General features: G+C 40.3%; 2 protein-coding genes across 9 annotated transcripts in view; both read right to left on the reverse strand.

Moving 5' to 3' along the window:
* The window catches only part of LOC125030332 (F-actin-monooxygenase Mical-like), a 207,044-nt gene that overhangs the window by 13,856 nt on the left and 180,688 nt on the right, over positions 1-12,500 (reverse strand). For all 8 annotated transcript variants that reach the window (XM_047620323.1, XM_047620356.1, XM_047620339.1 and 5 more), the window contains 6 exons: positions 6,862-7,127; positions 6,428-6,627; positions 5,939-6,108; positions 1,260-5,820; positions 615-820; positions 101-260 (listed from right to left, as the gene is read on the reverse strand). In XM_047620323.1, coding sequence (XP_047476279.1) covers positions 101-260; positions 615-820; positions 1,260-5,820; positions 5,939-6,108; positions 6,428-6,627; positions 6,862-7,127 — 5,563 coding nt within the window. The remainder of the gene's footprint in view (positions 1-100; positions 261-614; positions 821-1,259; positions 5,821-5,938; positions 6,109-6,427; positions 6,628-6,861; positions 7,128-12,500) is intronic.
* On the reverse strand, positions 7,134-12,452 carry LOC125030363. The gene is made up of 2 exons (XM_047620385.1): positions 10,594-12,452; positions 7,134-9,580 (listed from the first exon to the last, which is right to left on the reverse strand). Exons 1-2 carry the CDS (start codon positions 10,648-10,650, stop codon positions 8,363-8,365), a joined length of 1,275 nt encoding a protein of 424 aa, XP_047476341.1. The 5' UTR covers positions 10,651-12,452; the 3' UTR covers positions 7,134-8,362.

Consider the following 12,500-nt stretch of genomic DNA (forward strand, 5'->3'; position numbering starts at 1 on the left):
AAATAGATAAAAAAAAATCACATGACCATCACATATGGCACCAAGTAACAACGAATACAAATGCCGAGGCACCAGCTGGGTGCTGGCCCAGGTTAGTCACCTGATGCTTGAGGTGGTGATGAGGCTTTAGTGAATGGGGAAGTTAGGGAGGAGAGTGGACGGCGGGAGGGAGAAGTGGGGAGGGAGAAGGCAGAGCGGGTATCGTCACTGCTCCCACGGTCATCAAGAATGTCAGCACTGGTAGATCTGCCCTTCTCAACCTGAGGTAGGCGAAGACAACCGATTAGGAGGATCATTGTGGATTTTGGATTTACGACAGTTATATCTTGTGAGCTACTTTTTGCAAGAGGGAACATCTCATGGACCAATAAATACACATCAAGAAAAACTATCTATATTGAGAGTAATCAGAATTTTGAAAAAAGGGGAACATGCACAGCATGAGATATGAATGAGTAAATGCCAATAATATCTGTATAGTAGACTAGAAAAAGATAAATGTTTTGAGAGAGAAAGAAAAAAACAACAACAAATACATATAAGACATATAAACCACTGACAAAAAGAAACACAGAGGGAGAAAGAGAGAGAGAGAAAAAAACAAAAAAACTCACCGCTTTCTTTTCCTTGGATCTTGAGAGTCTCAGCTTTGAGAGCTTGTCCCTCATACTAGATGGACTCTTGGGAGCACACTTGGGAGTCTCAGCAGGGGCTACGTTGGTCTGCTGCGCCGCTGCTTTGCTTCCACTGTCTTGGACATCACTACCGTGTTGCTGCTGCTCATTTTTCTTTTTCTCATCCCCTGATTTGCTGAACATACCTGAAGAGACGATGCAAGTTTATGAAAATCAATTTAAATGGGACACCAATCACTATGTCAGTGTCGTTACTAAAAAATCAAGATTTGAATACATTCCACACTTGAAATGCAAGTTATCTGAAAACCATCCTTAGATAAAGAATTTAAAAAGGGGAAAAAAGGGCAAATGGGGTCTTAACACAAACCACAACTGAAAATAAAACAAACCAAACCATGTAAAAGAAAAGGGGGGAGGGGGATGTGAAAAAAAAAATAATGAAGTAAAACATTAATTCATTATATCCTCCAAGACAGAATTTTCTTTTTATAGTACAGTAATTAATCATAATGAAAAAAAATAGAAAGGATATGGTTGTTTGAGAATCCTATATACTTCCTCCTTTTATGATGTAGTTTGTTTCATATGGACTTTAGGACAAGCAAAACCCTGATCTTATACCTGTAAACACTTGTATAAGACTGCGCCTCCTTTCCCGATCCTTTGATTTCTTTCCTGACTTTTTCTCCTGTGTTTTCTCTGATGCTGGTGTGTCTTCAACCTGTTTGCTAGATGGTGCTGTTGTTGACATGACAGCTGCGGGTGCTGATGTTATTGATATGGACTTCTGATCACTTGGAGCATTGGTAATTGTAGAAGATGATGAGCTGATGCTTGGTGTTGTATTGGTGGTGGATAAGGTTGTTGTAGGAGCAGAACCTTTGCTTGGTGAGGAGGTGAAGACTTGAAGTGACTCCAGCTCGAGAAGAGAGGGCCGGTGTGTGGTTCTACGCAGTAACTGGCTGTTGGGGCGTGAATCTCCATTTTCAGAGCTCTTGGTGCTTCCTCTTCGTTTCTGTCTGTACTCTTCCAGCCTCTCCCTGACACGATCATCTTTGTTGCACCATTCCTCCTTCTTGCCCTCAGGTTCACGTTGACGATGCTCTCGCTGTTCTGCAAGCAACTCTCTTACTCGTTCCTCTTTATCTTTCGTTCTAGATTCCTCTCCTTTGACAGGAGCATCTTTTCTTACATGCTGTTCTTTGTCCTTAGCTCTCACTTCATCTCCCTTAGAAGTTGTGTTTGTTCTTAATAAGGAATCTTTGACATGATCTTCCCGGTCACATTCGCTCTCACTCACGCTTCCCTTTTTAAGCTTTTCTCGCAAATTATCAGCCAAATTAGGAGGACTTAACCCTAGGTCTAAGTCTGTCTTCAATTTGGCACGAAGCCTAGCCTCTTCTCTGACCTTTTCTCGTTCAACAGTACTTAAATTTGGAGTTGAAATGGGTCTCTCTACACCTATTGGAGTATACATTCCCTTTAATGAAGCTGCATGCTGTGTCCTTGGAGGTGGTGTTGGAGCTATCGTCGTAGGCACCTTGAACAGCTCTCGCTTTGGACAAGGTTGGTCAAACTGCTCTGGATGTGTTAGTGGTGTTGCTGGAAGGTTGTTGTGAGATGGGCTTGGGACCTCTTTAATTGGAGAGCTCTTCCTTGGAGACTTTTCCTTCCTGGGGCTCTTTGGAACTTTTTTACTTGATACTACAATATTTCTCTCATCTTCCTTTAATACAAACACCTCTTCATCTTGGCTATCATCAGCAAATGGTACATTTACATCTTGGAGACTTCCATGTTTCCCTACAGTTCCAAGAACACTGTCCTCTCTGAACATGGCACCAACTCGCACTTTGGATCTATTCTCCTCAGCTTGGAAAGTCTGTCCACTTTCAGGAAGATCTCCACTAACTTCCGAGATGCTTCTCTTGGCACCACTGCCCAAGACACTGTCTTGCCTGAATGCAGCCCCAACTCTGACCTTCATCCTCTTTTCTTCAGCATCAAATGTATCGCCACTTTCAGGTAAGTCTGACGTTATCGTGTCTAACCTTAGCAATTTCTTGCAGTCAGCATGAATGGTCTTCTTTTCTGGCACTTCTCCATTGGTTATGTTATCTGTACTTCCATTTACTGGTGTATCAACCTTCTCAAGCAAATTCTCCTGAGATGACTGAGGACTAAAGAGTGAAGTACGTGAACTTGTGGATGAGAGTGGACTAATAGATGTTCTTGATCCTCTTCTTGTATTCTTGTCTGGTGTTTTGCGTGATATTCTAGACATTACCATTTCTCGAATTAGATCTTTTTCCTTTTCCTTATCTTTCCCCTTTAGACTCTTTTCAATTTGCTTCTTTGCTGTGTTAGGTGACACCAAGGAGACATTTTCAGTTGTAGGAACTGTCAGTTTTTCATTGCGATTTTCATTTTTCTCCCTCTCCACAATGTCTTGTTTTGTAGGAGTGAATAAAGGACTTTTAGTTGAATTTCTTCTCACATCCAGGGAATCCCTCACATATCCAAATGGACTCACTCTCTCCTTAAACCTTGGAATATATCCCTCATACCTGCTTTTGGTAACATAATCATCTAGAGAATCACGACGCTGTTCACTGCTGAGCTTTGGTTTACTTTCACTCAAGGATGGTGGTTCAGATATACTTCTGGGCTCTTCTGGAATGTCTTTTGCTTCCTCTGGTGAATTCTCTAACAGCGGAACTGAATCATCTTTGATGATATTGTTGTTTAGTGCTTCCTGAACACTACTCTGGGATGAGTCCTCTAATTCAGTACTTGTGCTGTCAGAGGACTTGCTATCACAGCCAGATAAATTCTCCGTGCCAACCATGGAAATCTGTGGCGCAACAGGAGTTGTGGGAGTCTCAGCTCCTAGCTTGGTGTAGCCTTCTTTGATGTGCGAGACCTCCTCGGGACTGCTGGCACTTTCACCGCCTGTGTCCATATACTCAATCCCTTCCAGGTCAGCCAGAACACTCGGTTTTGAAGGCACTGAGGCAGTCTTGCTTGGGCCGGTGGAAATGGCTGAATCTGTGTCCCCAAGGCTCTCCTCTGAGGCTATCCGGGCTATGGTCTTGGAAGTACCTTTCTTGACAGAGAGTCGGCTTGTCTGGTTAACCTCAATCTCTAGGTCTTCTCCTGCACTAAAACCATCATTGTCTCCAGCCCAGTCAGAGAGCTCAGCTTCTGTGAGTTCCTTTCCCTCTGGGCTCGACAGGACATCTTTCTTCAGGGATCTTTTGCTCTCAGAGATATCCTCATCTAGTGTACTCTTATGAGACCTTTTACTTTCAGACCCTTCATCATCCTCTATTGAGCTCTTCAGGGAACACTTACTCTCTGACACATCAGCATCTAACAAACTTCTGGGTGAAAGTTTTTCTTCCACCATTTCAATGTCTTTAGTTTTTTTACACTCTTCAATTACAATCTCAACACAGGGTTCAACTACCATTGGTTCACTTTTAACTTCCTCTTGGCTGTGCTCACGTGTTTTGCCAATATCTGTGGGTTCTGCAGATTTTTCAGCAACAACCTTTGCCAATAAACTCTGTTCTGAACTTGTACTCTCACTTACTTTTCTATCACTATATTTGACTGCATTATCTTCTACATGAGCTTGTTCCTTATGCAAAACTCCACTCACTTTCACCTCAGGTGACTCAACCAATTCTGAAAATCTTTCAATGTCTTCAACTGCATCATTAGCAAGCTGATCAAAAAGTTCATCAATTGATTTCTGTGACTCATCGACCTTCTGAGATTCAACCAAATCACTTTGTTTCACCACTGGTTGTGCTTCCTCCTTAACAAGGCTTGCGCACTCAACTTGCATCTGATCTAGAGACCGTGGAGCATTCACTCTTACTAACTCCTGATTAATGGTTTCAATCCCTTCACTTTCACTTTGCCCTGGCTTTGATAAGCCAAAGTCATCGCCATCCGATGCACATACTTCCATGCAATCATCTGCTATTTTTTTATCACAGCTAGGTTGTGGCTGAGCATCGGCACCTTCTTTAGATACTGCAGGCTTGGCTTTGGCATCATCACTATTACCATCAGATGTCCTCACATTATCATTCTTTGCAGCTAACAACTTCTCTTCCCGCATATCGATTGTTGATGGTATTTTATGGACAAATGACTTTTTATGACCTGAAGGCACATTATCATAATCTGATTCACTCTCACTTGATGAACTGCTGCTTGACTCACTACTGCTGACTTGCACAGGCACAGCACTGAAGCTTTTCTCTGGTGCAGAAACAGCTCCCTTACTCTTATCACTCTCTGATCCTAGAGTCAAGGGGAAGCTTTTTAACTTGTCATCACCATCCTCTATTTTTTCATTATTTGAAGCTTCTACTGGATACACTGAGGATTCAACACGTGTGGTAATGTCTAAGGTGACATCTTTGCTTGTAGTGGACACAGTTTCAGTTGAATTCTTGTCAGCATTAGTCGAGTCTGAAGATGCATCACCCTGAGGCAGAGAAATGGACCGTGCAGGTAAATGTGGGGATGATGGGGATGAAATGGGAGATCTGGTGGCTGGCACAGAGGTGCTCATGAATGCTTGCATAGCTGCACTAGGCTGTGGGGCTGGATTCAGCATCTTCTGAGTTTCTGAGATCTTTTCCATGAAGCTCTTAAACCTATTGCCTAAGTCTGCTGTTGACACTGATTTCCTAGGCAAGTTTGCAGACTCCCCCAAGAGGTACTGACGCTTCAGCTGCAGGGCTCTCTTGGCAGCAATTGCCTCTGTGGACTCTGTCCTTTGCAGAAGCCTCTTTAGCTGCTCAGCATGTAGGTCAATTTTGCCAGCATTATTCAGATTTGTCAGGCTGGCACTCTTTTCACCCCCTTCTGGAGACCAGTCTTTGTCATTGGAATTCTTGGCTTGGCTTTCTATCTTCCCAAGGTCAACCTTCTGTGCAACAAGGTCACTTCTGGGTTCACCTTTCTTATCTGGAGTTGGTCTTGCCGGTGATTTTTTATTCTGTGGCTCAGGGCTGTGGCTTAAGTGGTGAGTGTCTTGTGACTCATCGATGACAATGGTTGGAATCTCCTTCGGGGGTCCTGGCTGTACATGGTCTTCAGCAAACTCAGAATCTGTGTCAATCTGGGTATCACTTTCCTCACTCTCCTCATCAGATGCAACCTGTGGAACAATAAAACAATGAAGCCGACACCAACAATAACAACTCATAACAACAATAACAATAACAACATCAGTACAATTCCCAAGGGATTCTTGCATTTGCAGTTCAAATACCAACCTCTGTATCAGATCCACTATCTGATGTTTCAGCCTTTCTTGGTGGTGCGGTTACATCAATGTTAACCTCCATGCGGCGAAGTTCACGCGCACGTTTAACTGCCTCTCCATCATCATCTTCATCGTCATCATCACCACCTTCACCTTCTGTTGCTGTATGACTTTCATCACCTAAACAGGAATAAATGTATTAGATGTTACCAATTGTACAGTAAATAATTAAATTTAAACTTCAGTTAACAAGAAATAATGGATATAGAATGATTCAGCACAGAAGAGGAGAGAAAAGAGGAAGAGCAGGAGGAGGAGGAGGAGGAGGAGGAGGAGGAGGAGGAGGAGGAGGAGGAGGAGGAGGAGGAGGAGGTGGAGGAGGAGGAGGGAGAAGGGAAGAGGGAGGAGGGATAGAGGAAGAGGGAGGAGAAGGTGGGAAGGAAGGAGGGAGGAGGAGGAGGTGGGGAAAAGAGGAGAATGAATTTAAGGTTAAACTTACCTTCAGCTCCATATTCCTCACTGTAATTATCAGATTCTAAATCAGACTCTGTCTCATGACCTGATACACCATCATCATCATCAAGGCGGTCTGTTGAGTAACGTCTCTGCCAAGATTCAGCAAGTCTACGAGTTTCAGCAGCTGTCAGAGTGCCACCACCCTCAATGAATTCCATTTCTTCATCTTCAGCCTCTTCATCACTGAAAAAATGAAAAGAAAAATAACATTAGATATACATCTAACTGGCAAGGCAAACATTACTGAAAATCTTTTTGACATACATAAACTTTATGTATGTCACTTACTAAAAGACTACTTATATGAAAAAAAAAAAAATAATAAAAATAAATAAATAAAAAATATAAATAAAATCCATGAAAAGAACAAAAATACAAACCATATCTACAAACTAGAAGACAAACAAAATTTCCTACCTTAAATCAGAATAGTCACTATCCTCGTCTCCATCCGTGTCATCCAACTCATTTGCTGAAGCCCCAAAGTTCCTGTCGGTCCACTCGTCCTCAGAGAGGTACTCTTCCTCATCACTTTGCTCAACCACGGAATTCTCAAATTCAACCCGTTCTGGTGTGGTCCCTCGGTCCTCCGGGGAGATGGTGGTGGGGGTGCCCACTTTGGCTCCTCCCGTAACAGTCAGGAGAGCAGCTGTTGCACCGCCACCACCACCAATTACCGGTACCTGTAAGAATTGCATGTGCTACCATCACCCATGTGCCATGCCCAGCAGGAGAAGTGACAGCGAAAGACCCTGCTTTTTCCAGCACAAGGCCACTTCAGCCTCAGCATAGAGTCTCTGTGGGAGGCATTCAATGTGGGGGCAACCCTGATGTATCCTTCTTATTATGGGTCTATCACAAGCATTCCACAGAGATATTACAAAGAAGGTCTATCAGTTACAGAATAGGCATCTACAACATTAAAAACTACGGTGACCATTACACCTGAAGAAGAGCTGTGCTAGAGGGAGGCAACAAATACTGGAAAGACAAAACTGAATATGTTAACTTTCACCTCTGAATTATTTATGTCTGAATACAATGGGGAGAGAGATAAGTATTAAATAGTTAATTCACTTGTTATCTTATATACCATAGGTACATATGTATGCATATATGGATATATACATAAATATGACCATATATCTGTGTGGAGGTATACCCTTTTGCTGGGGAAAAGAACTGAATCTGCAAATAAATTGTTACCATATTTACTAAAAGCTCCGTAACAAACAACATATAATTCAGTATTTTTTCCCACCACAACATGTACACCAATGCTACTTCCAATGATCCTGTAAAAAAGATATACAATAACACATCCACATATTCAAATAATTCAGAAAGAAGATATAAAGTGATCTGAAATATATACAAGAGAGAATCATCAGAGTGCATATCCAAAGTGAAAGAAGAGGACATTGCATGGAAACCAGGGGAGAAAAATATTACCAAAGGAAGAGACTACTGTCAAATTGAGTCGATTACAGAAGTAAAAGCAAGAAATTCAGTCAATGGTGTCATTCGTGGTTTGTGTCATTCTTTGTCTAACTACAGTGCAGATTTTGTGCAATATACTGGCGTTGGCATGCCACTGGTATTTACAAGTTTACAAAACTGCCATGTACTTTTTTAATATTTATTTATTTCCAACTTGTACAAAAAACTTACACTTCTGTAATACAAATCAGTGTTTGTATATGACACTTTACATCCTCACAAAACCTTATATATATTACAAACTAAACAGATTTATCATTTAAGAAAAAGTGCTTGGGTTAATCCTATGTTAATAACTTGTTAGTTTTACATACAAACAGTATCTATATTATAAATTTACATAATTCCGTACAAAATGAAAAAAAGGGGGAAAAAAAAAAAGTAAGATTACCAGACATCTAGTCAAGTCCAATATGGACTAGCTCTGAGTCTTAGTCATGCGATGGAGCCATGCAAGATACCGGCTCCATACTTGAGATGAGTCTATTGCCTTCAACTTTCCATCATCACACTCTGGGCTAGAGTGGGGTGGAGTCGAGTCATAGTCAGTGTCATAACCACAGTCATAGTATGGTCTTTCATATAAATGTTTTGGTTGTGCTTTGATATCAGAAGGGGACAGGAACAAAGGCTGTACAGATGTTGTAACAGACGGAGATGAAGTTGGATGATAGTGAGTGAAAGACATCATGGAGAGCAGTGGTGAAAGATTGGCCTTTGGAGAAGGCAGAGGTGAAGAAGGTGAAGGTAAATCTGTAGGGATGGATTTGAAATAAATTGGGGAAGAAGGGTGTATGGTTGGGGAGGATAGTACTCCAGAGGGTGAAGATGGCAGACAGGTTAGAGAGCGAGATTTCACTGACGAAGATGTAGAGAAAAGTAAAGGTATCAAAGTCTTTGCTGATGTAGTTTTATGTAATGTGTCTAATTGCATAGTCTGAGGACCATTGACACTGCCTGTTGCAATATTCTCTGGAGAGAAGTTATCAGTCTCTCTTGTCAATTGCAGATTCATGACTGCCTTGCACTTTCGGAGCTTCACTTCTTTGTTACTGATATCTTTGGCTGAGTATTTAGGGTCAGAAGATTCCTGAGTTTGGAAGTCATTACTCTCTGAGAGATGAGTACTACTAGACAATTTTACATATAGTTTAGGCTCTGAATCACCCTTGTGTTGATTCTGTGAATTAATATTCATGTTATTAAACTGCTTTACAAGTGCAGTACTGTTGGGTAGTCTGAAACTCTGAGCCAATCTACAATTTCTACCATGAGGGAATTTGGAATTTTCCTCAATATTAATTGGCATAAAGGACACAGAACTGGCTTGCACCCTACTGTAGTTGTCTTTGAATGAGTTCTGCCTATCCAAGCACCTTATCCCTAGCAAGGAACTTTTGTCTGTGGATGCGCAAGTTTGGTCAGTCTTTACTATAATTTCCCTATCACTGGTCTTGTCAGTCAGATCAGATCCACCACTGTGGTGATTTAGGAAGTGCTTAGGGCGATAGTGAAGGGAGGAGGCTCGTCGTATGAGAGCTGTGTACTGCCGAGGAGACATCTCGCCATCACACTGTTGCATCCAATCTATTGACCCGTGACCATTTATAGGCCATGTTTGGGGTCCATTTCTCATCTGGAATCCCATGAATCCTGGGGTTAGTCTACAGGTTACTAGTAACAACTACTAAAAGCAAATAATGTGACTATGAGACATCTATTCATGAGAAAAAATATTGAGGGAAACAAGAGAGTGAGAGATTATGTGAGAAAATAATAAGTCATAACAAAAAAACACATGCTTTCACAAAACCAACACACTTGAGATATTAAGAAGCAAGACGAGCTTTTAGAAATTTCTTTAAAAAATTTCATGCATTTTACTTTAACAAGCTCTACAGTAAGGTAATCAACTACAGACACACTACCTCTAAATCACAATTGTCTCTTGTGATATCAGTAAGACAAAGAAAGAAATGAAGATGTTAGGAAAAACAAAAACAAAAGGAGTTATCTGCCTAAGAATGATAGACCCCGAAGATTCCGAAGTTTCTCTATGCATTGTGATTTTCTTATGGAAATTCCTGTGTGCTAACCAAACCCTTTAGAACTAAGTCATTTCCTCTAATTTATAATCAATGGGTCTGTGGCTGAGAAAAGTTTGATAATGTAGTCAGTAGCAGTTAATCATGACCTTTCTAGGAGACCAAAATATTTTCCTTTTTATCTTGGCAGTCTTCAAGGAGTCAGATCAAAAAGTTTTTAAAATTTAAAAAAGAATTCAAGAGCAGCAAACTTTATTTCCCTTCACTGAACATATGGGGGAAGAGAGAGAGAAAGAGAGAGAGAATAACAAATACAATGTTAACACCAACAAACATGACACATCATTTCTATAATTCAATAATCAATCATCCCTGTAATGTACATATATCTCTGAAGACTGTATAATCATACTTGACCATGTTTAACCTATACTGACTACATCCCTCAAATTTCACCTGTGCAATTGTCTCATCCAATCCCTTCCTACAGGTATAGTCAAACCCTGGCCCAGACAAACATTCTCATTTCGTCCAGTTTTACCTTTCCTTCCCCCTGCTCAAAAACTGTTGTTCAGTGGCCCATGATAGCAAATCTTCCTCTCACCTGGCCTAGAAACAGCTGATGGGCGAGTAGAGCAGCAGGCTCGTGCGGTCTCATCATCTTAGGCTACCAAAATCCACGTATTATCACCACCAAGTAGGTCAGGGCCAGGAGTATCATCACCCAAACGAGGATCTGCCTCAACTAGAAGAGGCCATATATTTTGGATATGAAATACTCTCGGTTCCCCCTCTAGTAAAAGAGCTGTGGTTCATAACTTACGATGTAATTTGATTAGCAGTTGTGTGAGTGATGCGCGCAGCAAACTTTTTTTCTTGTGTGTTTTTTTTTTTTTTGTTTTTTTTTTTTGGCTCAGTGCTACCCCATTACCTTCTACAGTCTTGGAGGATGTGAGTTCAAGATTCAAGAATAACAATTAAAATACTTTTTACGTTCTAGGTTAATTTTCCTACTGTTTTACTGTACTCCCCAATTAACCACGAAGGAAATTTGTGCCACTGTTCACTATTCGACGACTGCAAGTTATTTCCTAAACAAGTCAATATTTTTTTAGTTCTAAGTTTTACCTGCTTGATGCTTGAATCATTAGTTTACTTTTTATTCTAATACCAGAAAGTAGTTGTACAACACCATTTCCCCTTTCTTTGCCTATGAGTAAAGATGAAAATAGAAGTGTGTGTGATGGCACAAGTGTTTAAAAGTATATGAATTTGAGTGATTGTATGAGAGTGTATGAGTATATGAATGTAAGATACTATATTTGTTTATGAGGACTTGAGTTGAAGTTATTCTATAAGAGAAATCATATCAATAAATTAGTGTGAGCAATTGCAAATGAGGAGAGTGTATGCAAAGTGTAAATAACATTGAATGTCTGTCCATACTTTGTGTATTGGTATTATATTCTAATCCATTTTTAACAAGAAAGGTTCCTCTCTTTCCGTTATCAAAATTCAGATCAACAAAACTCAAAATACAGTAGGTTTACAAAAAAGCAAGAACTCACAGAAATCTGTCATTTTTTACGTATTTTAAAATGCTTGCCATAAGGCCATGCCATTCATGCTTGCTGTGCTACAAGTTACATTCATATGAGCTCTCAGATTCTCTCATAAACCTAAGGAACACATTCTCTAGATGTAGAAAGGCAAGTGTAGCAGCACGACTTAGCCATGTTCCACAACGGGGTCAATGAGCACTTCGCATAAAGCATCGGCAATGTAGCTCGGCAAATGACAAGTCCGCACAAACCCATACACATGAGATTCGCAAACAAAATTTCCCCATGTACGCACAGTGTACGCACAAGTGTTCCAGCAGAGGCGTGCGTTTTTTCTCTCCCATTAAGGTGCAAGTATTCATCACAAGACAACCACCGAAACCAAAAACATAACCTTGACTCTTAAAAGTTCTCTCTACTTTAAGAATCAGAATCAGAACAAAAAGCAGAAACCAAGTGCAAAAGGCATGCATTTAGGCTACAAGCAAAGGGAAAGCAAGTTAAAAGCAAAAACATGTCAGAGAGTTGTGGACGAGAGAATACAGTATAAAACACATTCTTTATATCCAATGCTGCAAAGGTTTAGTAAAAGTTAGGAATTAGTATGTTTAGTGTTATGCAATTCTACTTCTAAGTAAGTGCAATATTTAAGAAAAAGTGGGGGAAGTTACCAATAATACATATATTACTTAAATATATAATTACATGATTTCATATACAACAATTTTCAACACATCAAAATGTCGATGACAGGTCAAATGTCTCTTGGTCTTAACACTTTAATTACAGCATGATGAGTTGAAGGCGAAGAAATATTACATACAAAGAGATAAAATCAATACCATTATCACAGGAAATAAAGTGGAAGTAGAAGCCAACTATAAAACAAACTGAATACTTGTAAATGTATATAAAAAAAAAAAAAAAATAATAATAATAATAAACACAC

This window comes from Penaeus chinensis, chromosome 2 (assembly GCF_019202785.1).
Source record: "Penaeus chinensis breed Huanghai No. 1 chromosome 2, ASM1920278v2, whole genome shotgun sequence".
Lineage (NCBI taxonomy): Eukaryota > Metazoa > Arthropoda > Malacostraca > Decapoda > Penaeidae > Penaeus > Penaeus chinensis.

What these genes read in the sequence shown, in the direction of transcription:
- LOC125030363 (XM_047620385.1), bottom strand. Translation starts at nt 10,650, where the DNA reads ATGATGAGACCGCACGAGCCTGCTGCTCTACTCGCCCATCAGCTGTTT. An exon ending in ATCAGCTGTTTCTAGGCCAG is followed by an intron (nt 9,581 to 10,593) that starts GTGAGAGGAAGA and finishes ATGGGATTCCAG; the next exon opens with ATGAGAAATGGACCCCAAAC.